This window comes from Jaculus jaculus, chromosome 2, assembly GCF_020740685.1.
Source record: "Jaculus jaculus isolate mJacJac1 chromosome 2, mJacJac1.mat.Y.cur, whole genome shotgun sequence".
NCBI lineage: Eukaryota > Metazoa > Chordata > Mammalia > Rodentia > Dipodidae > Jaculus > Jaculus jaculus.
The window spans coordinates 146,798,740-146,819,494 of NC_059103.1; the positions used below are offsets into that span (position 1 = coordinate 146,798,740).

Consider the following 20,755-nt stretch of genomic DNA (forward strand, 5'->3'; position numbering starts at 1 on the left):
GCTTGGCTTTCTGGGTCTGGGTTACCTCACTTAGTATAATACTTTCCAGGTCTTTTTTGGCTTTTTCTCCCCTAGGCTGCTTTGGTGTGGTTTCTATGCTGCCATCTTGACCAGAGGTCCTTTTATTCTGATTTTGAGTCTATGGCTACAGTGTGGGTGTTGGTACCTCACAAAATTCGTGTATTTAAAACTCTTTCCATGGGGAGGGTATTGGCATGTTAGGATTTTAAGTCTCTGCCTTCATAATTAAAATTGAAACCTAATAATGAAGTAGCTAGCGGACAGTTTTGTGCCACAAATATCCATTTAGAATACATCATTGAAGGATCTAGTATCAAAGCCTCAACAGAATTCTTTAGGAGGTGCCTTGAGTTTGATTTTCACAGCAGCCCAAACTGTGAACAACAAGGTGTAATTTTGTAAATTATGTATTCTAATATATTTAGGTAGAGAAAAGGGATCAATTTAAAAAATATATTAAGGTTTTATTTCAGTAATTGTTTTCTTTCAATTTAAGCATTTGCATCTATTTCTTCTTTGTGCCTTCTTTTTCTTTAACTAGGAAAGACAGCAGGTTTCCTGGTTTTATTTAAGTACAAATATAAGATATACATAAGCTGTTTATTCATTTTCTTCACTATTCAGCCTGGCGTTGGGATTGGTGACTCTAATAGCCAGCTGGACCGCTCTTTCCACCATGGTTTTGCAGTTCTTAGAAGAAACCTTGTGAGCAGTCTCAGCACAGTAAGATTTGCTGAACATTATTAGAAGCGCTTCCAGCTCCTTGACGCTGTGGACCAGGAACTTCCGGAAGCCACTGGGCAGAGTGTGCTTTGTTTTCTTGCTGCTCTCATAACCAATGATGGGCATCAGAATTTGGCCTTTGAATCTTCTCTGCACCCTGTTGTCAATACCTCTGGGTTTCTGCCGGTTACACCTAATTTTGACGAATCTGTCTGACTGGTGCCAGATGAACTTCTTGGTCCTCTTTTTGACAATCTTGAACAGCCATGATGCCGAGCAGAAGTTGGCAGCCACCTCTGCAGGCAGCGCCAAAGAAGAGTCTCTTGTGCCATCTTTTAATCTTTGGACAGTTCCACTTTTGTTATCAAGTGTCTTCATAGTTATTTATTGAAGCAGTGTATGATGGCTTATTTTATACACACACATATATATACATATATATGTATATATGTGTACATATGTATGTGTGTGTGTGGTCATTCACCAGTGTTGTTTGTCTGAAGTATAGTAATAATTATGTAATAATCTTGTCTTTTGTTCTTTGACTGGAAAATGCAGTGTTTTGTTGGGCTCCTTTGGTTCTATGATAGTTGATATAACTAGCCCATCATCTTATTTAGCTCCATATTTGGCTAGAACAGTCAAAACGTAAACCCAAGGGACATACTAATTTATTGTGCTCTTGCCTTACAGGTCTTTCGCTCTGTCTTTCAGTCTTCCTTTGTTTGAGCACAGCTTTGAATATTAACTCATGGAAGAAACAAAAATGTCTGTGTCCATCATTCCAAGCTTGTTGTTATTTGACTTTTCTCAAAGATGTCTATGAATATGTGATGTTTCCTTTTCTGAGAAATTTTAAAACATCATGATAAGAGGGAATGATAGAAATCTTTTAGGAGAATGCTGCATAATGGCTGTGGTTATCAGCATTCAAAGTTGCAGCACACAGGAGACTGCAGAAAAGCTTTGTACTGTGTTATAGATCTGTGGCTGCTATTCACAGACCCCTTAGAGTTTGAATGTGTGCTGTTTCCTCGGGCCATGGCTACTTAATTCCAACCAATTCTGTTTTGTTTTTTATTATTATTACTTTTTGCCTTCTCTTCTGGACAGAAAAATAAAATTTTACTTGAAAAATTGTGATGATTTAAACATTTTTGATATTGTCTTAAATTTAAACTTTCCAATTAGAAGTTTGCAAAGGAATTATAATAAGATTTTAGTGATGAGGTACTTGCATATGTATACATGTAATGTGTATGGGCATATATGTGTCTTTCTCACCAACTCGCCATCTTACTTTTTTGAGAAAGTTCACTAAACCAAAAGCTCACTGACTCATCTTGTCTATATTTTCGATGAGCTCCAGGGATTTGCTTCCTCCTCTTCCTCTTCCTCAGCACTGAGATTACATATGTGCATCTCAATCCACAGCATTTATGTGGGTCCTCAGTATCTAAACTTGGGTCCTCGGGATTTTGAGGTAAACACTTTCCTCACTCCATAGTTATTGAGTGATAATTTAGTTGTGCTCCTAATAATGGAACTTGGCCATTCATTTTATGCACAAAAACATAAAGTCATTCAGTTCTTGATATTTGAATATTTTAGTGTACCAAGGTTTAATTCCACTGCAGAGGTGATGTAAGAAAGGTAGTAGTTACCAAATATTACCAATATTTTCCCAGAGTATATTTCAAGGAACAAAGAACTGAAAGGAGAAGCCAGTGATATTTCAAGTGACAGATGATAAGTAAAACAAATTTGAAATGAAGAAATTCATTTCTTTCTAAGAGAGGAACAGGAGTAGCTTTTGAGCATTTAGTCAAATTATGTTCTCAAAATAGCAAAGAAAATGGAATATAAACTGTATTAAATATTTATTTAAAATAAATACAAAAAAGGGGGGATGGGCATGCAAGGGCCTCTAGCTGCTGCAACTGAACTCCAGACTCATGTGCCACCTTGTACATCTGGCTTTCGTGTGTTCTGGGTAATTGAACCTAAGTACTTTGGTTTGTAGGAAAGCACCTTAAATGCTAAGCCGTCTCTCTATACCTTCATTTCTATATTGCAAGTGTGGCTGTAACGCTTTCTACAAATCATAAATTGTGTAGTCTGATCCCCAAGTTAGTTAGGAACTGAATGAGATATATGTCCCAGAACATTATTTTGATATATTGGCAAAAGAATAAAAAGAAATAGCTTAATGTTAAGTTCTCCAAAAGTTAATTTCTTTCAGAGGACACAAGTCTGACTTACTTTCATTTGAAGAAGGATTTAAAAAATAAATCATCCAAAAACTGTTAAGACAAAGGTGCCCCAGGAAGTCAGGAAACCAGTCAGTCAGAGACTGTATCTTTCATAATAATTAAACTGATATGAAACATAAGAATCCCTTTCACCAGAATAAAACATGTGGTCACTTCTGGATAAAGGCTGGATTATCAAAGTCAAATTGGCACAAAAATGATGTTCCTTATGTCTTAAAATTATGTCCCCAACACACAAAACAAAGCAAATTTTTAAATGTTCTGAAACCACAAAAAACCTTCATAAACCTCTATCCACTAGAAAATTCTAGAGAACTAATAGAAAAACAGGTCATCAGCTCATAATGTATTTCATAAATAGGCATGAGATAATTACAATCAAAGGCATGTATGCTTCTGTTCTTTCTTTGGGCTTGTTTAGTGCTTTGTCTGTGTCAAGTGCCTTGAAGATTGGATATGTCGTAGAATGTCATAAAGGTATTATTTGTGTTGTAAGTAAGGATCAGAAGCTGGGAAGCTTCCACCTGGTTTAAGCACAAGCAGCATGTGTGTAATTACTTTGCCCAGAACACAGGTACCTCCAGCTATCTAACTGCTAGAAAAACACATATTTGTTGGATTCATGTTCTTTGAGTATGAAGGTAATTCTGGTTTTATTTACATAGAATATTCATTGATTTTTTTTCAGTTGTGCTCTGGATTATTAGGTAAAACACAAAGTGAACTTTGCACAAATCTGAATATTATAATTTTCCAGCATGACAAAAAACACAAAACCTTTATTTGCTTTACTGATATCTTAGTCTTCTTTCTTTCCTCTGATCTTCAATTATCAGTGATAATGTAAATTAGATTTAGTGCTCCCAATCTATTACTGAAATACTTCCATGTTGGCAGTCCTCTTGGGAATGTCTACCTACTTGTATCATAGCAAGGACAACATTGTGAATGATTCTACTTAGAATTTAAATAATACTTTATAAAAACCCTATGGACTATATCAGTATCTCAAGTAACAAAGTTAAATCTAAAAGACAAATAATGTATCCTTTTATCTACCTTTTATCAAAAGAAGCTAAGGATGGGATTTTTAATTACCTAGCTAATATGTATCTTATGATATTGATATTTCTTATGATATTGATATTACCCCATCATTTAGAGAGTTCAAATAAATCTAATCACACAACTGTTATATCTAGTGAATCAACAACATTTTTACAGAATAGCTTGCTACTACTACTGGAATAGAAATAGACACAAATAGGGCTGGAGAGATGGCTTAGCGGTTAAGCACTCGCCTGTGAAGCCTAAGGACCCCGGTTTGAGGCTCGATTCCCCAGGTCCCACGTTAGCCAGATGCACAAGGGGGCGCACGCGTCTGGAGTTCGTTTGCAGAGGCTGGAAGCCCTGGCGCGCCCATTCCCTCTCTCTCTCCCTCTTCTGTATTTCTCTCTGTGTCTGTCGCTCTCAAATAAATAAATAAAAAAAGAACAAAAAAAAATTAAAAAAAAAAAAGAAATAGACACAAATAGGAAACAAAATATGTTGTATAAGAACACAAATCCCATCAGATGTATATAGGGATGCTGCATTCAGAGTTAGAAATATTCCTGCTTGGAGTTTCCTAGCAGAAAATAGAGTTATAAGATTAAGTGATTGTGCTGTGTTTAGGTTATGGGGAAGAAATAAATACAAAGGTAATTGGACAGAAGTATAGAAAAAAAACCAGAGATATCCTATTTCTTTGTTGCTTGGAATGTTTTGCACCAATAAATTTAAAAGGCGTTAATTATATTCCAAATTGAAATTCAATCCTCAACTATAAAAAGGAAAAAAAAAAATCTTGTCTGTATCTACAATTGTTAATCTTTGACCAAAACCCCACCTTATGTCAGAATTTTTTTTTTAAAGGGAACCTTTCAAATCAAGGAATTTTCAACAAAATGAGAGGGTGGGGGAGATGAAGTTTGGATGATATGTATTTTAAAATTTATGTTCAAAATAACTTTACATTTTTTTGTTTGTTCTTTCAAGGTAGAGTCTCAGTCTAGCCCAGGATGACCTGGAATTAACTAGGTAATCTCAGGGAGGCCTTAAACTCACAACAATCCTCCTACCTCTGCCTCCCGAGTGCTGGGTTTAAAGGCATGCACCACCATGCCCAGCTCAAAATAACTTCTAAAAACAAGTGAGACTTGCATTCAGACTTGGTTAAAGTTTAGTGTCATCAACAATCTAATGGAAGGCCAGTTTCTATGCCAATGGTAACTTCTAGATCAGAAACAAGTGAAAAATTTGAGAAATTTTAGAGAATCATTAGATTTATGTGTGATTCCACAACCAAAACAAAAATTTCTTCTTTTTGCTGCTGATTTTAAAAAGGTTCCTAAATATGGATTTGTCCGCACATCTAACTCCAAAAACTTTGTTTCATCGGTTGGCATTGTTTTCAGCTTCAATATTCTGTGTTAGTTCTTCTCTTGGTGCTGTGACCAAATACACAACAAGAAAAGATATAAGGAAGGAAGGAAACAATTTTCATGTATAGTCCATCATGTAGAGGAAGGCATGGCATCAGGATCTTGAGGCAGCTGGACACATTTAGCCCACAGTGTAGAAGCGCTAACTTTTGGTATTTATACAGTCCAGAACAACAGCCTGTGGAATGTTACTGACCAAAGCTAAGGAGTCTTTCCACCTCAACCTATCAAGGTAATCTTTCAAAGGTATGTCCAATAGATAACTTAATCTAGAGAGTACCTCATATGCATACCAAGAGGATACATTACTAGGTTATTCCAGTCCTTAACAAGTTGACAGTCAATATAAACAATCACATATTCTACCATTTGAATGCTATTTGATGTTTTAATGTATAGCATTATGATTGAAAACTTCTATCCTTACAGACAATAACCCATGATAATTCCCCTCCACTTTCCCCTTCACAACTCCACTCTCCATCATATATCCCCCCCCTTTTCTCCATCAGTCTCTCTTTTATTTTGATGCCATTGTCTTTTTCTCCTATTCTGAGGGTCTTGTGAAGGTATTGCTAGACACTGTGAGGTAGTGGGTATCAAGGCCAATTTCTATCTGGACAATTGCATTGTAAGGAATCATATCCTTCCTTTAGCTCTTACATTCTTTTTGCCACATCTTCTATAATGTACACTGAGCCTTGAATAGAGATGTTTCAAGGCTCGACACTCCTGTCACTTCTTCTCAAAATTATGTTGCCTTTTGGGTCATCTCAGTGGTCAACACCATCTGAAAAGAGAAACTTCTCTAACAAAAAGTGACAGCAGCATTAATATATGAGTATGAAAATTAAGTGTAATACTTATTAGGCAGATGGGTGAGCATAATATATACATTTACTCAGACAAGAGCAGGCTTTATACCCCTAAGGCTCATGACCTCCCTAGCCATGGGCTTTTGATTTTGTTTGCAGTACTAGGCATGTATTCCCTCCCATCGAGCATTTGGCATTTTTGTCAAAAATCAGATGGCTGTAGCTGCCTGGATTAACATCTGGGTCCTCTATTCTGTTCCACTGATCTACACATCTGTTTCTCTGCCAGAACCATGCTGGTTTTGTTATTATGGCTTTTTTATTTGTTTGTTTTATTTATTTATTTATTTATTTATTTATTTATTTAATTTGGTTTTTCAAGGTAGGGTCTCACTCTAGCCCAGGCTGAGCTGGAATTCACTATAGAGTCTCAGGGTGGCCTCGAACTCACGGCAATCCTCCTACCTCTGCCTCCCGAGTGCTGGGATTAAAGGTGTGCACCACCATGCCTGGCTATTATGGCTTTTTAATATAACTTAAAATCAGGTATGGTGAGACCACCAGCCTTATTTTTGTTGCTCAAGATGATTTTGGCTATTCGAGGTTTTTGTGTTTCCAAATTAATTTTAGGATTTTTTTTTCTATTTATGTGAAGAATGCCATTGGGATTTTAATATTAATGGGTATTGCATTGAATGTGTAGATTGCCTTTGGTAAGATTGACATTTTTTGCAATATTGATTCTTCCAATCCAAGAACATGGGATGTCTTTCCATTTCCTAGTGTCTCCTGCAATTTTCCACTTGAGAGTTTTAAAGTTCTCATTGTAGAGATCCTTCGCTTCCTTGGTTAGGTTTATTCCAAGGTACTTTATTTATTTATTTATTTTTTGAGGCAATTGTGAATGGGAGAGTATCCCTGATTTCATCCTCCGCATGTTTGTTGTTAGTATATAAGAAAGCTACCGGTTTCTGTGTATTTATTTTGTATCCTGCTATGTTGCTAAAAGCGTTTATCAGCTCCAACAGTTTGCTGGTAGAGTCTCTAGGGTCCTTTATGTATAGACTCATATCATCTGCAAATAATGATAATCTGATGTCTTCCTATCCAATTTGTATCCGTTTTATGAATGTCTCTTGCATTATTGCTATAACTAAAACTTGTAGTAGTATATTAAATTAAAGTAGGGACATTGGACACCTTTGCCTTTTCCCTGAATGTAGTAGAAAAGCTTCAAGATTTTCTCCATTTAATATTATATTGGGTGTATGTTTGTCATAAACAGCTTTTATTATGTTGAGATATATTCTTTCTATTCCCAGTTTCTGTGTGACTTTTACCATGAAGGGATGTTGGATTTGGTTGAATGCCTTTGCTACATCTATTGAAATGATCATGTGATTTTTTTTTTTTCCTTCAGTCCACTTATAGTGTATTACATTTATCAGTTTGCTTATGTTGAATCACCACTGCTTTCTTGGTCAGGATGAATAATCTTTCTGATATATTCTTGTACTCTGTTTGCCAATATTTTGTTCGGATTTTTTGCATCTATGTTCATGAAGGATATTTATTTGTAATCTTTTTTGTTCTTTGTTTGGTTTTGTTATCAGTGTGATGCTGGCTTCATAGAAGGAGTTTGGTAGAATTCCTTCCTTTTCTATTTTATAGAAAAGTTTGAGAAGCAGTGGCGTTAGTACTTCCATGAAGGTATAGTAAAATTCACCAGTGAATCCATTTAGGCCTGGACTTTTTTTTTAGTTGGGAGACATTTATGAATTCTTGTATCTCCATATTTGTTATAGGTCTATTTAAATGGTTTATCTCATCTTGATTTAATATTGGTAGTTCATATGAATCAAGGAAATCATCCATTTCATTCAGATTTTCAAACTTAGAAGCTTATATATTCTTAAAGTATGTCCTTATAATTATCTGAATTTCTTTGGTATCTGATGTAATGGTACCATTTTCATCTTTAATTTTATTAATTTTGATCTCTTCTCTCTTTCTTCTGGTTGGATTTGCTAAGGGTTTATCAATCTTGTTTACCCTTTCAAAGTACCCACTCTTTGTTTCATTGATTCTTTGGATTTTTTTTTTTTTTTTTGGTTTCTATTTCATTATTTCTGCACTAATCTTTATTATTTCTTCCCATCTGCTGATTTTTTGTTTGCCTTGTTCTGACACATCAACTGGGAGATAATAGCAAGAGTGAGCTATCTTTCACTAAAAAGTGGACCGGGCTGTAAAATCCCAAGGCTTGCCCCACTGGCACACCTACTCTAGCAAGGCTCCATCACCCAAAAGTCTCACAACTTTCCCAAACTGACACTAGTTGGGAAGCAAGGTATTGAAAACACCAGTCTATGAGGGTCATCTCATTCAAAAAAGCTCTGATAGATACCCTTGATTCAGCTCTGGGACCATGTCCCTCGTTCTTATCATTTCTTTTCACAGTAATCTAACACTTTGTTCAAAATTTCCTCATTGTTATTCACATAGATTTGATTATTTCTGTCTTAGGAGACAAGCACTTCCCCCACTTGTTCATCATGTGATAACCTCAGATAATCATTTCATGGTTTTATAAACATATAACTCCATTCACTTGATCAGAACTTTGAAATGAGGTTTGTTTTATTCTCTTTGACTTTTTCCTATTTTTCTGTAACCAATCAATTAATAAGACTTGCAAATTTATTTATTATCTATTTGATCCATATTTTGTTATGAAGCACTGTGAATCACATTTGCTTCATTTCTTGACTACTTAACCTATTTCAATATTAATAACTGGTGCTTTGATTCAGGTGCACCCCCCCCCCCAAACAGGTGTACTGAATGCCAGGTTCCCAGCTGATGGATATTTGGGAATCAATACATCCTAGAGGGAGTGTATTTTGCGAGGCAGGCTTATGGGTACTATAGCCAGTTTCTCCTTGCCAGTGTTTGGCACACTTTCCTGTTGCTACTCTCCACTTTATGTTGGCCAGGGTGTGATGCTCATGATATCATTTCCCCCTGCTATCATGGAGCTTCCCCATGAGTCTATAAGCCAAAATAAACCTTTTTTTCTGACTTGCTGCTCTTGGTTTGGTGGTTTCTGCCAGCAATGCAAACCTGACTGAAACAATGAAGTTGGTGCCAGAGGGGTGGGACTGCTTGTTCTTGAAACCTATCTGTGTAACTTTGGCCTTTTGGGATTGATTTTTAAAAGGAATGTGGAAGGATCTGAAACCTTGGCCTAAGGGATACCTTTCAGTGCTGTAAGTACAGCTTGATGGAATATTCTGGTCAGAGTTGAAAGATATGAATGCAGTAAGAACTACAGACTACAGACTGTAAGGTTTGGCTTATGAGTTTGAGAAAGAGCTTTTTCTGGAATGGGCTAGAAGTAGTTTGTGTGAGAGGCTTCCTGTTATGCCTGTGTCTTGAGAAGTTGTGCAGAGTTGCATTTTGTAGAAATGGACTGATGTGAGCAGAGGGATATGGTACAAATAAATGAAATCTTTGGAATGAAACTGTTTCCTGTTCACCTGCAATTGTGTGAAAGATTACAACCATTGAAATTTGGCCAGCTGAATGAGTATCCTGTTTTCCAAATCTTTTTTATTCCACCCTGGATTAACAAATTAGCAGCCCACTTGGTACTGTGGAATATAAGAAATGCAGGAAAGAAAGAGAGGGTCATTGAATTTGATACATGGTCTTGTGTTTTGGAAATGACCATGATCAGTGTAAAGCACGTTTGCTGGATACCTGCATGGAGACCCCATAGAGCTGTGAGGATGGCCTGTGGTATACAGTGAAGACCAACTGGAGATGCTGGGACCACAAGATGGCTAATAAGGAGAGCTGCTAGCCCTATATGAAATTTACCAGGACTGTGAGTAGCCTTGCTGGAGGGGCAGAATTGGAACTCCAGAGACTTGTTGCTGGTTAGAATTATTGGACTTGGAGATTTGTCACTGACTAGAGTTGTTAGATTTGGAGCTACAGAGTTTGGTATTTGCCCTGTTTAAATTTTGTATTGGTTGAATATTTCTTTACTATGCCCAATGCCATCTTTTGCAGTGTGAGTGTTTATTCTGAGCCATTGTGGGTTTGGGGAAGACTTTGTTGTTGTTGTTGGTATTATGGCTAAGTTTAAAGATCCCAGACTATGGGGATGTTTGAACATTATTAGGATTAATAAAAACTTTGGGGACTTTTAAGGTTGGATGGATGCATTGCATTTTACATCACATATGGTTATAAGTATATGGGAGCCAGGAGCAGATTGTGGTGATTTGATTCAGGTGACCCCCATAAATGTAAGTGTTATGAATGCTAGGTTCCCAGCTGATGGTGATTTGAGAATTAACACCTCCTGGAGGTAGTGTATTGTTACAGCTGGGCTTTTGGATATTATATCCAGTTTCCACTTGCCAGTGTTTGACATTCTCTCCTGTTACTGTTGCCCACCTGATGTTGGTGAGGACGTGATATCCACTCCCTGCTGATGCCATAATTTTCCTGCCATTGTGGAGTTTCCCCTCAAGTTTATAAGACAAAATAAACCCTTTTGCCTACAACCTGCTTTTAGTCAGGTGATTTCTACCAGCAATGGAACCTGACTGCAACACTAATGTGTTTTCCTTGGGTACTATTCTTAATCCCATCAGTTTGAAATTATACTAATATACCTCAACACCCAATGTTAAGAGCTCTCCTTTTAAGTACATACTCACATTTTTATTCTTTATAACACTATTTTAATTTTCTTCTCAGAACCTCCAAACTATTCTATGGTGTGGTTCCTAAACTCCCTTTGTGTATCCTTGTTTTTAGGGATACCATACTAAGGATTTCTTATGCCAAAATTTTTATCTTTTTTTTAAAAAAATATTTATTTATTTATTTATTTGAGAGCGACAGACACAGAGAGAAAGACAGATAGAGGGAGAGAGAGAGAATGGGCTCGCCAGGGCTTCCAGCCTCTGCAAACGAACTCCAGACGTGTGCGCCCCCCTTGTGCATCTGGCTAACGTGGGACCTGGGGAACTGAGCCTTGAACCGGGGTCCTTAGGCTTCACAGGCAAGTGCTTAACCACTAAGCCATTTCTCCAGCCCAAAATTTTTATCTTTTATAATGTTCTTTGCCTAAAACACCTATGAATTTATCTTTTTCTGATTTCCTTCAGTTTTCCTTTTCAATATTAAAGACCCAATAGTGCTATCACATCTTCCAATAATTCACATGCTGATACTTTTACTGTCCTACAAAGACATCTTGGACAATTGATGTCTTAGTACATGTTGTTTTGTAACAATATATCTACCTCTATATCCTCTACTACAATGTACAGACACAGAGGAGCTATTCTTAATGCCTACCATGATATTCATGGGACAAGTTTTCCTGAAATGCCTAATGGAGTAATCTCTCCTATAGTTATAATATATTATTGTTAATGTCATTTAGATATCATGCTTCCTAGATTTGATCTTCAATTGAATTCAGTTTTATAAATTTTCCTTTGTCTGAAATATGGAGAAGAAAACATGACTAAAGCCCATGCCATCGTCAGTGTGGAGTAATCGGTAAAGACTCTGGAGAAGAAAGTTTGCCATTATGTGCAATCAGCATGGTGTCCTGTTTTGTTATTTTTGTTTGTTTGTTTGTTTTGTTTTGTTTTGTTTTTGTTTTTAGGTAAGGTTTCACTCTTGTCCAGACTGACCTGAAGTTCACTATGTAGTTTCAGGGTGGCCTTGAACTCAGGTAATCCTTCTACTGATGCCTCCGGAGTGCCAGGACTAAAGGTTTGCACCACCATGCCCAGCTACAATCTTCATGGTTTTCTGTTTGTCATCCAATGTCAATAAAATGTGAAAACAGCCAATAATCGGGCTGGAGAGATAGCTTAACAGTTAAGTGCTTGCCCATGAAGCCTAAGGACCCTGGTTCGAGGCCCTATTCCCCAGGACCCACATTACCAGATGCATAAGGGAGAACATGCTTCTGGGGTTCGTTTGCAGTGCCTGAAGGCCCTGGCACACCCATTCTCTCTCTCTCTCTCTCTCTCTGCCTGTTTCTCTATCTGTTGCTCTCAAATAAATAAATTAATTTTAAAAAGCCAATAATCATTTTTGACATTCTGTTATGAGGTAAAATAAAAGCAGCTTTGATAATCACTTGAAGGGCACAGGTGGCAGTGGCAATTTCAGTTACATAATCTAAGTTCCCTATGAATCTAAAACCAGTGATTAATGACTTCACCTAATTTCTGTCATCACTGTGGTACAAGATTTGTGCAAGTCAATCCCCATGCGGAAATATTTAATAATAACTCTTTCATTTTACTTGTACTAGAAGTTACTTTAATAATGTATGCAAATTATTGCAGTACATATTACATGTTCTGAATTAACTATGTCCTTTATAGCATCTTCTATAGTTATTGGTTGTTAATTTAAAACACTCTCATTACTGAAGTAGATTTAAAACACACCAAACATGGCTTAGGGAATTTTGCAGAAGAGGGGACAAAGAGAATGTAAGAGCCACAGGGTGAAACATCGTGCCCAGCAGCATTCTCTCCCTACAAAAAAAAAAAAAAAAAAAGAAAGAAAAAAAAAATTAACTGCTATTTCCATGTATTTCCATGACACATATCCCAGAACCCCATGGGAAAAAACCTGTAATTCCACAGAGGAGGATTCCCAGTGGAATGGGGGCAAGGGCAAATGAAAAGAGGGAGCTAACACATGTTGTATCCTTATAAAACATGTTGCTAATAAAAAATAAATAAAACTGAGGATTTTTATTATCATCTTGCTAAAGTAGAAATATATACTCTATATACATTTTTTTTTCCTGAAAGGAGTTATGATTTTTGCTAAAGTTTATTGAAATGTGGAACTTAGTGTGTGTTTAACACATCTTTGGGAAGGTAATATTAAGAGTAAGATACAGATAAAAGACATTTAAAAATTCATAATTAGACGAGATCGGGAGAGTTCAGGGTGGTATGGGTCAGTGCTAAGATCCTATTGCTGAAGAATCCATACGCAGCTGACACGTAAAATGGAACAGCATGGCTGGAAGCCAGGAGAGAGTCAGTCCCCAGACAGTCAGCACGTCTAGTGCCAGAAGGTGCTACATGGGCAATTGGGGGAAATGACCAATATCTGTCCAAGCAACTCATGGTCTAACCTACTTAGCAGCAAATAACCTGTTGTGGTGCCCACACAAGTGCAATAGTGGCACACAACCATGGTGGGGAACCAACTGCTCTTGATTTGGCTAACTGATCCCCTCAGTGGTATGAGACCCATAGCAGGAGCTGGGAAACAATTCAGAACCATATCCAAACATAAGCCCACTCCAATATCAAGCTACCATCAATCATGGGCTACAAGAGGGACTAAGCCTACTAATCTATCTATCAAAAAAGTAAGTGCTATCTCAATTTTCTGGGTGCTAACTTACTCTCCGTTGGAGAATCTGCTTCTGTTTTTCAGATAGATGCAGATCCTAAGGAGAGAGCTGCCTCATCATACCTCAAAAGGGGCCCGACTGAAACTAAGAAAAATTGGGGAAACAAGCAAGGGTGCTGTTTTCCTGATGAACCAGATACCAGCACAAAGGGGAGGGAGACCAACACAGAGAAAAATCAACTCCTACCAAATCAGAGAGCCAGAGCCTCAGAGGCCCCCAACACCTCAGCACTGAAGCAGACCAAAAATCAACCCAACATGGCTCAGGGAAATTTTGCGGAAGAGGGGGTGGAAAGAATGTTAGAGTCACCTGTTGGGTCATGATATGCAGAGACATTTATTTTACCAATAACTGTGGGCTAACTCCACAATGCATGACCCATTTACATCAACAAGGAGGGGCCATTGGGAGTTGGTAGGTCATGGATGAGCCTAAACAATGGTACCAAACTGCCTGTATTTGCTGAAAAGAAAACTAATAAATTAAATTTTAAAAATAAATAAATAAATAAAAAGATGATGAAGGTACAATAATATTTAGTAAAATTAAATTTAATTAGATCACACCAATATTTCTATTGAAAATTTTAAAATGACTTTATTGTTGGCATGTCTTTTAAGGCAGAAATGATTTATTTGGGATTACTGTTTATAAGGACACCATCCATCATGTTGGAAAATCCATGGCAGAGAAAAAAAGAATAAAAGAGAAAACTGAGTATCAATTGTCATTACCCTTCAACCAATATTAAATTTTTTTGAATAAATAGCGTGAATTATTAGAAAAAATTCATAATTACAGTTGAGATTTTCACCATTTCTTTCACAGAAAATAAAAATGTAAAACTAACATTAATAACACATATATTTGTTTGAGATTTATACAATTCTAATCCAAAGGCATACTGTTTTAAGTCATATGACTGTTACTCTTGATTGTCAACTTGATGGGATTCAGAATCCCTTGGGAGCAAACCAGTGAGCATGTGATGGAGGGAAAGTCTATATTAGATTAATTGACTGGGAAGACCCACCAAAAATGTGAGGTGAACCATTCCCTAGAAGGTGAAGAGAGACTGAATAAAAATGATACAGTAAGCTTAAAAGCAGAATTCAACACTCTTTGCATCCTGACTGAAAATTTATTATGACCAGTTGCTTCATGTTCCTGTCACTATGCCTTTCAGACACTATGGACTGTATACCCTTCAATTACAAGCCAAAATGAATCCTTCATCCTTTAGATTGTTTGTTGTCATGTATTTTGTAATAACAACAAGGGAAGTAACTAATATGCATGGCAAATTTTCAGAATCAGAACTTATACTATGTTGTACAATGAGTTTTAATCAATTGGAAAAACTGAAATTATACAAAATACACTAGTAGATAATATTATAATTAGAAATCAGCAGTAGACATTTAAACTTTTGAATACTGGGCTGGAGAGATGGCTTAGTGGTGAAGCGCTTGCCTGTGAAGCCTAAGGACCACGGTTCCAGGCTCGATTCCCCAGGTCCCACATTAGCCAGATGCACAAGGGGGCACACGCGTCTGGAGTTCGTTTTCAGTGGCTGGAGGCCCTGGTGTGCCCATTCTCTATCTATCTATCAGCCTCTTTCTCTCTCTCTCTGTCACTCTCAGACAAATAAATAACAACAAAAAAAAATTTAAACATTTGAATACTTAACTATAAGATTTTTGTTGTTGTTGTCCAGAGATAAAAGCAATGTGGAAATAAAATATTTTTAACTAATTTATAATGATAGTTTGTAAAAATGAGATGATGCTGAAGTAATAGTGAGAGGGTGATAGATAACATTCTATGCATCTATTTATAGAGATAGATGGAGCTCTCTGTGTGCACCCGAATAAGCTAGAAATAGAGAGCAAGTTAAATCCAAAGAAAGTAGAGGAAGTAAATGAAAGAGGATGATCAGAAATCCATAAAGAGGAGTATGAACCTGTAAGAGGAAAAACAGATAAAATCTAATGCTGGTTACTTGAAACAAATTGTTTTAAATGCTCAAGTTTTACCAAAATTTATTAAGAAGAGGGATGAAAACATGCATATCAGTATTAAGAAAAATGTAAATTTTGCCCAGATCATTTGGACATTAAAAAAGAAAAAATTTAAATTGTGGTCAACTTTATGTCAGACATTTTCTGTAACCTAAATTATATCAATTTAGATTAAAGATGAATTTAGATAAGAGACAAACACTTAGAAAAGTAAAACACTAATTAGTTCTGACTTCCAAAACAAAAAAATTAAAAATCTGATATTTTCATATGTAGATTCCATAATAAATACCCAAGATTCAGAAACTTCACTGAGCAATTGCTGCAAAAATTAACAAAAGTCCTATCTGTTGTGGCCTGTTCTTTAGACACAAAGAATATTTTATAATTTAACTCATAAGTTCAGAATAAATTGATAATTAAATGAGACAGTCAAAAAAAGACTATTCCAAGAAAAATTTTGAACACTGTCTCTTATATGTGTAAAGAAAATAAAAACTACAATGGCAGTGGATAAATTAACACTAATACATATTGTACCATGACTATGAATTGATTTCAGGGATGAAAAGTTATTTTAACCTCAAACAATAATCATGTATTTTACCATGATAATAGATAAGTGAAATAATAATAGAAGAGTAAAATCAATTCAAGGCATGTAGAGATAGATTTTGGGGAAAATCTTACATGTCTATTCAAGATAATAAATAGCTGATAGAAAGAATAGAAAAATAATTTCACTATAGTTAAATATATACTAGCTTTGAAAGACTAATTTTATTTCAAGTAGTTATCAGACTGGTGAAGGATGGCTTCTTTAATAACTTTTACCATTTTACTAAAAGATTTGTGTTATAATGAGGAACTCAAAGAAAGTATTTTACATCTAGAATAGAATAAATAAAATTGCTTTTATTTAAAGATGTCATAGTTTCCTGTAGCAAAAGAAATAAATAAAAATTAATAGGTCAAATAAATCTGCTCAGCTCAAAGTGATCACAAGTTGAAGCTTGAAAATAAAAAATCAATGCCAGTTTTACATATTAGAAACAAACAAGTGAAAAACCGCATATGTATCAACAAAATCTCCTTAGAAATAAACAGATCTATTTAGAAGTATGATCTATGTACGTGCCACGCTCATATCAATATGATCTACTTAGATTCAGCATATATAATATATATCCTAAAAACAAACATATATGTGCATAAATTATTGATGTTGAGGTCTATTCTTTTAGAGATGCTTATTTTTCCCAAAGTCCATAGAGAGTAAAAGCAGTTACAATTAAAATTCCAGTAATTATTTTACCAATTTACAAGTTAATTTTAAAATTTATAGAAAAATATAAGGAAGAATATTCATTATGAGTAAAATAATATGAACACAAAAATCTCCCCCTACGTAATTTCAAGACTGATTTTCAAGCTGCACCAATCAAAGAAGAGAATAAGAATCAACACAACAACATAGTTTTTGCAGAACCAAATCCCACACTGTGAAAATTCAAAATTCAGTTTTCATTAAAAGTGTTGAAATATCTTTTTTTTTGTTTTTAATTAATTAATTTATTTATTTATTTTGAGAGCGACAGACACAGAGAGAAAGACAGATAGAGGGAGAGAGAGAGAATGGGCGCGCCAGGGCTTCCAGCCTCTGCAAACGAACTCCAGATGCGTGCGCCCCCTTGTGCATCTGGCTAACGTGGGACCTGGGGAACCAAGCCTAAAACTGGGGTCCTTAGGCTTCACAGGTAAGCGCTTAACCGCTAAGCCACCTCTCCAGCCCTTGAAATATCTTAATGGATGGAATTTATAAAAGCAATGAAATTATCAAATAACCTTAGGGAATCCAAAACAACCAAAATCAGATCCCAACACACACACACACACACACACACACACACACAGAAAGAGAGAGAGAAAAACTCAATCATTAGTACAAAAATCAAACAAGAGTTAAAATATTTCTAGAAGAAATGGAAAGAGGTAATCTGAGTAACTATCCTCTAAGCACAAGTGTCAATGAAAGAAAGATGAAGATGATTAGTCATAAAACCTCAAGCTGGACTCGCTATTTAAGTGAGATGATAAATCTAATATCAAGTTGAAATACCTTTGGCAAAAGCATTTATATTAGAATATACAAAGAATTAAAAATAAATAAAATGAAAAAATAATTACAAATAAATTTGTACATATATGTCACAAAAAGTTACCTCAATGATAATAAACCTACCAAAGATATATAACATCATTACAGAGAAATGCAACTTAAAATCATAGACAAACTACCAAATCTCTTTAATATTGGTAATACCACTGGTCCCTCTGAGGTTTATGGAACTAGAATTATTGTGTAATGTCTAGAGAAACATGAAATGTTACATTGTCTTAGAATGCTATTTAGCAAGTTATATACCTAATAATCTACTCCTACATATTAATCCAAGTGAAACAAAAGCATATCTTCACAAATGAAATTGTTCAAAACTACAGAACAGTTTTATTAATAATATTGTTTGTGGAATTAATTCACATATCCATTAAATTAATTAATTAAAAAGTTATATCCATTTATGAAATACTAGCCACTAATTAAGCCCACTGTTATACATGGATGTATTTTAAACATGCCATGCAGAATAGATGAAGTCTGACACAGATAATTATATAGTAGTATTCCTTTAAAAATAGTTATTTATTTATTTGCAAGGAGAGAAAAATAGAGGTAGAAGAAAGATAGTGAGAATGGATATGCCAGGGCCTCCAGCCCCTGAAAATGTACTCCAGATGCATGTGCATTTTGTGCATCTTGTTTTACATGGTAGTTTAGAGTCAAACTTGGATCGTTAGGCTCTGTAGGCAAGTGCCTTAACTGCTGAGCCATCTCTCTGGTGCTTGTATTGCTTTTATATGACATTCTATTATAGACAAAACTCACCTTGAGGGAAAGAATGTAGATTCTGTCTGTGCAATGGGGTGTGATTAATAAATGAGAAATGAGAGAATTTATGGAAATATATTGAGATCATATATTGTTGTATATATCTTTTTCAAAGCTCATTAATGCTTATAATAATACACTTTATGTAAATTATACTTAGAGTCCTTTATTCCAGTGCTTTGGATTGGGCCTTGGGGACTTGCATATACTAGGCAAGCACTCTGCCACTGAGCTTTATGTTCAATCTCAAAGTCTATGCTACAAAACCTATATAGTATGAAATAGTAACATAATAGTTGTAAGTACGGCTACTTGGAATAATATTGAAGAGGGTAAATAGTGGTGATTTAGTAAGAGAGAGGGTTTTAAACACTTTTTGAGAACCTTAGCAAAATATATTTGAACTATGATTTTAAAAGGGTTTAGTTAGGACTGGAGAGATGGCTTAGCGGTTAAGCGCTTGCCTGTGAAGCCTAAGGACCCCGGTTCGAGGCTCGGTTCCCCAGGTCCCACGTTAGCCAGATGCACAAGGGGGCGCACGCATCTGGAGTTCGTTTGCAGAGGCTGGAAGCCCTGGCGCGCCCATTCTCTTTCTCTCCCTCTATCTGTCTTACTCTCTGTGTCTGTCGCTCTCAAATAAATAAATAAATAACTTAAAAAAATAAATAAATAATAAAAAATAAAAGGGTTTTGTTAAAGGAGAGAAACAGAGCCAATATTTATTGATTATATAACTAATGAATTATTTCTCATTTTCTCATATCAACCTATTTGCCCACTTTACATAGACAAAGTGAGAGACTCAGACTTGGTTTGAATATTAGCCAACATCATTGTACACCTTAGTGGCAGAGCTGACATAAAACCCAGTCTATTGTTTGCTAAAAATTGTTAAAGGCTATAATAAGAATTTTAAATCCTTATGATAATCCACTACTCTTGAGAGGTGATATTTCTTCTGCTTTTGCTAAAGTTTTACAAATATTTAACATTGAGTTTCCCTCTACTTTTCTACAAAGATTTTATTTCTATTTACTCAGACTTTATGAATTATCCTAAGTTTCAACATTCAACCTCAGTAACTGGATCAAAGAGATAATAGTTGGGTAACATAGTGAAGAATCCAAATTATAAGATTTTCTTGAAGAAATATAGCTTCATCACTTTAAGGAAGAGTGTAACTTGAACTGTCCTAATCAAGCCCACCTAACAGTCAGTCCTGTAGTTGAACAGATCAGAATGCTTTCTAATTAATGTGCCAAAACCCTCCCAATCCTGGTGATTGAAGCTTGCAAGGACTCATTCCTTTCATGTGAAAAACAAATTTTTTTAGCTTTACTTATATTCCTAACTTAAATAGTGACATTTTTTATGTCTGTTTATTTTGGAAAATGAAAAAAAAAATAAAAGGTAAACACATCACCTCTAGGAGTACTTAATAATTGCTAAATTAGTAAAAGAATAAAGAAATGGCTTAGCTGTTGCAAAGAAAGGTGGTGTTTCATTCTTTACAGCAGAGGTAGTTATTAAAATGTTCTGAAATCTAGAGAAATGCCAAATGCAGGTATGAAAGTTAGCTCCTTGGGGTTGAAAGAGAAAACCTATGTATGACAAGTTCCAAGGATTCCTCTTGCAAGAGAAAATATTTGTGGTAGGGAAAGAGGAAAGCCTCTTTTATATTAATTTTGTGAGCAGCTGGTAGCCAGAACCATCCCCTCTGCTGTGCCCTGTCACTTTTAGAGGCCTTTGAGCCCAGCCCAAGCTGCCTGCCTGTCCCAACAGTGGTGTTTTTTTCATCAAAGAACCATGGCCACAGCCTCTCAGTTCTGTGCAGGAATTGAAAAGCCTTTGAAATCCGTGCAGCCTCACTGCACAGCTAGTAATAAGCATTAGAAGAAAACATGCGGCTCATTTGTTTAAAAGTTCATTCGCTGCAGTGTGGTTTAGACTGATGTGAGGTGGGCTTTGCAGAACACTGCTCACCCC

At 35.8% G+C, this 20,755-nt stretch overlaps 1 protein-coding gene across 1 annotated transcript; it reads right to left on the reverse strand.

The window, feature by feature from the left end:
* Positions 1–621: 621 nt before the first annotated feature.
* On the reverse strand, positions 622–1,122 carry LOC101600149 (60S ribosomal protein L32-like). The gene has a single exon (XM_045143548.1). It carries the CDS (start codon positions 1,120–1,122, stop codon positions 622–624), a length of 501 nt encoding a protein of 166 aa, XP_044999483.1.
* Between the last annotated feature and the right edge of the window lie 19,633 nt (positions 1,123–20,755).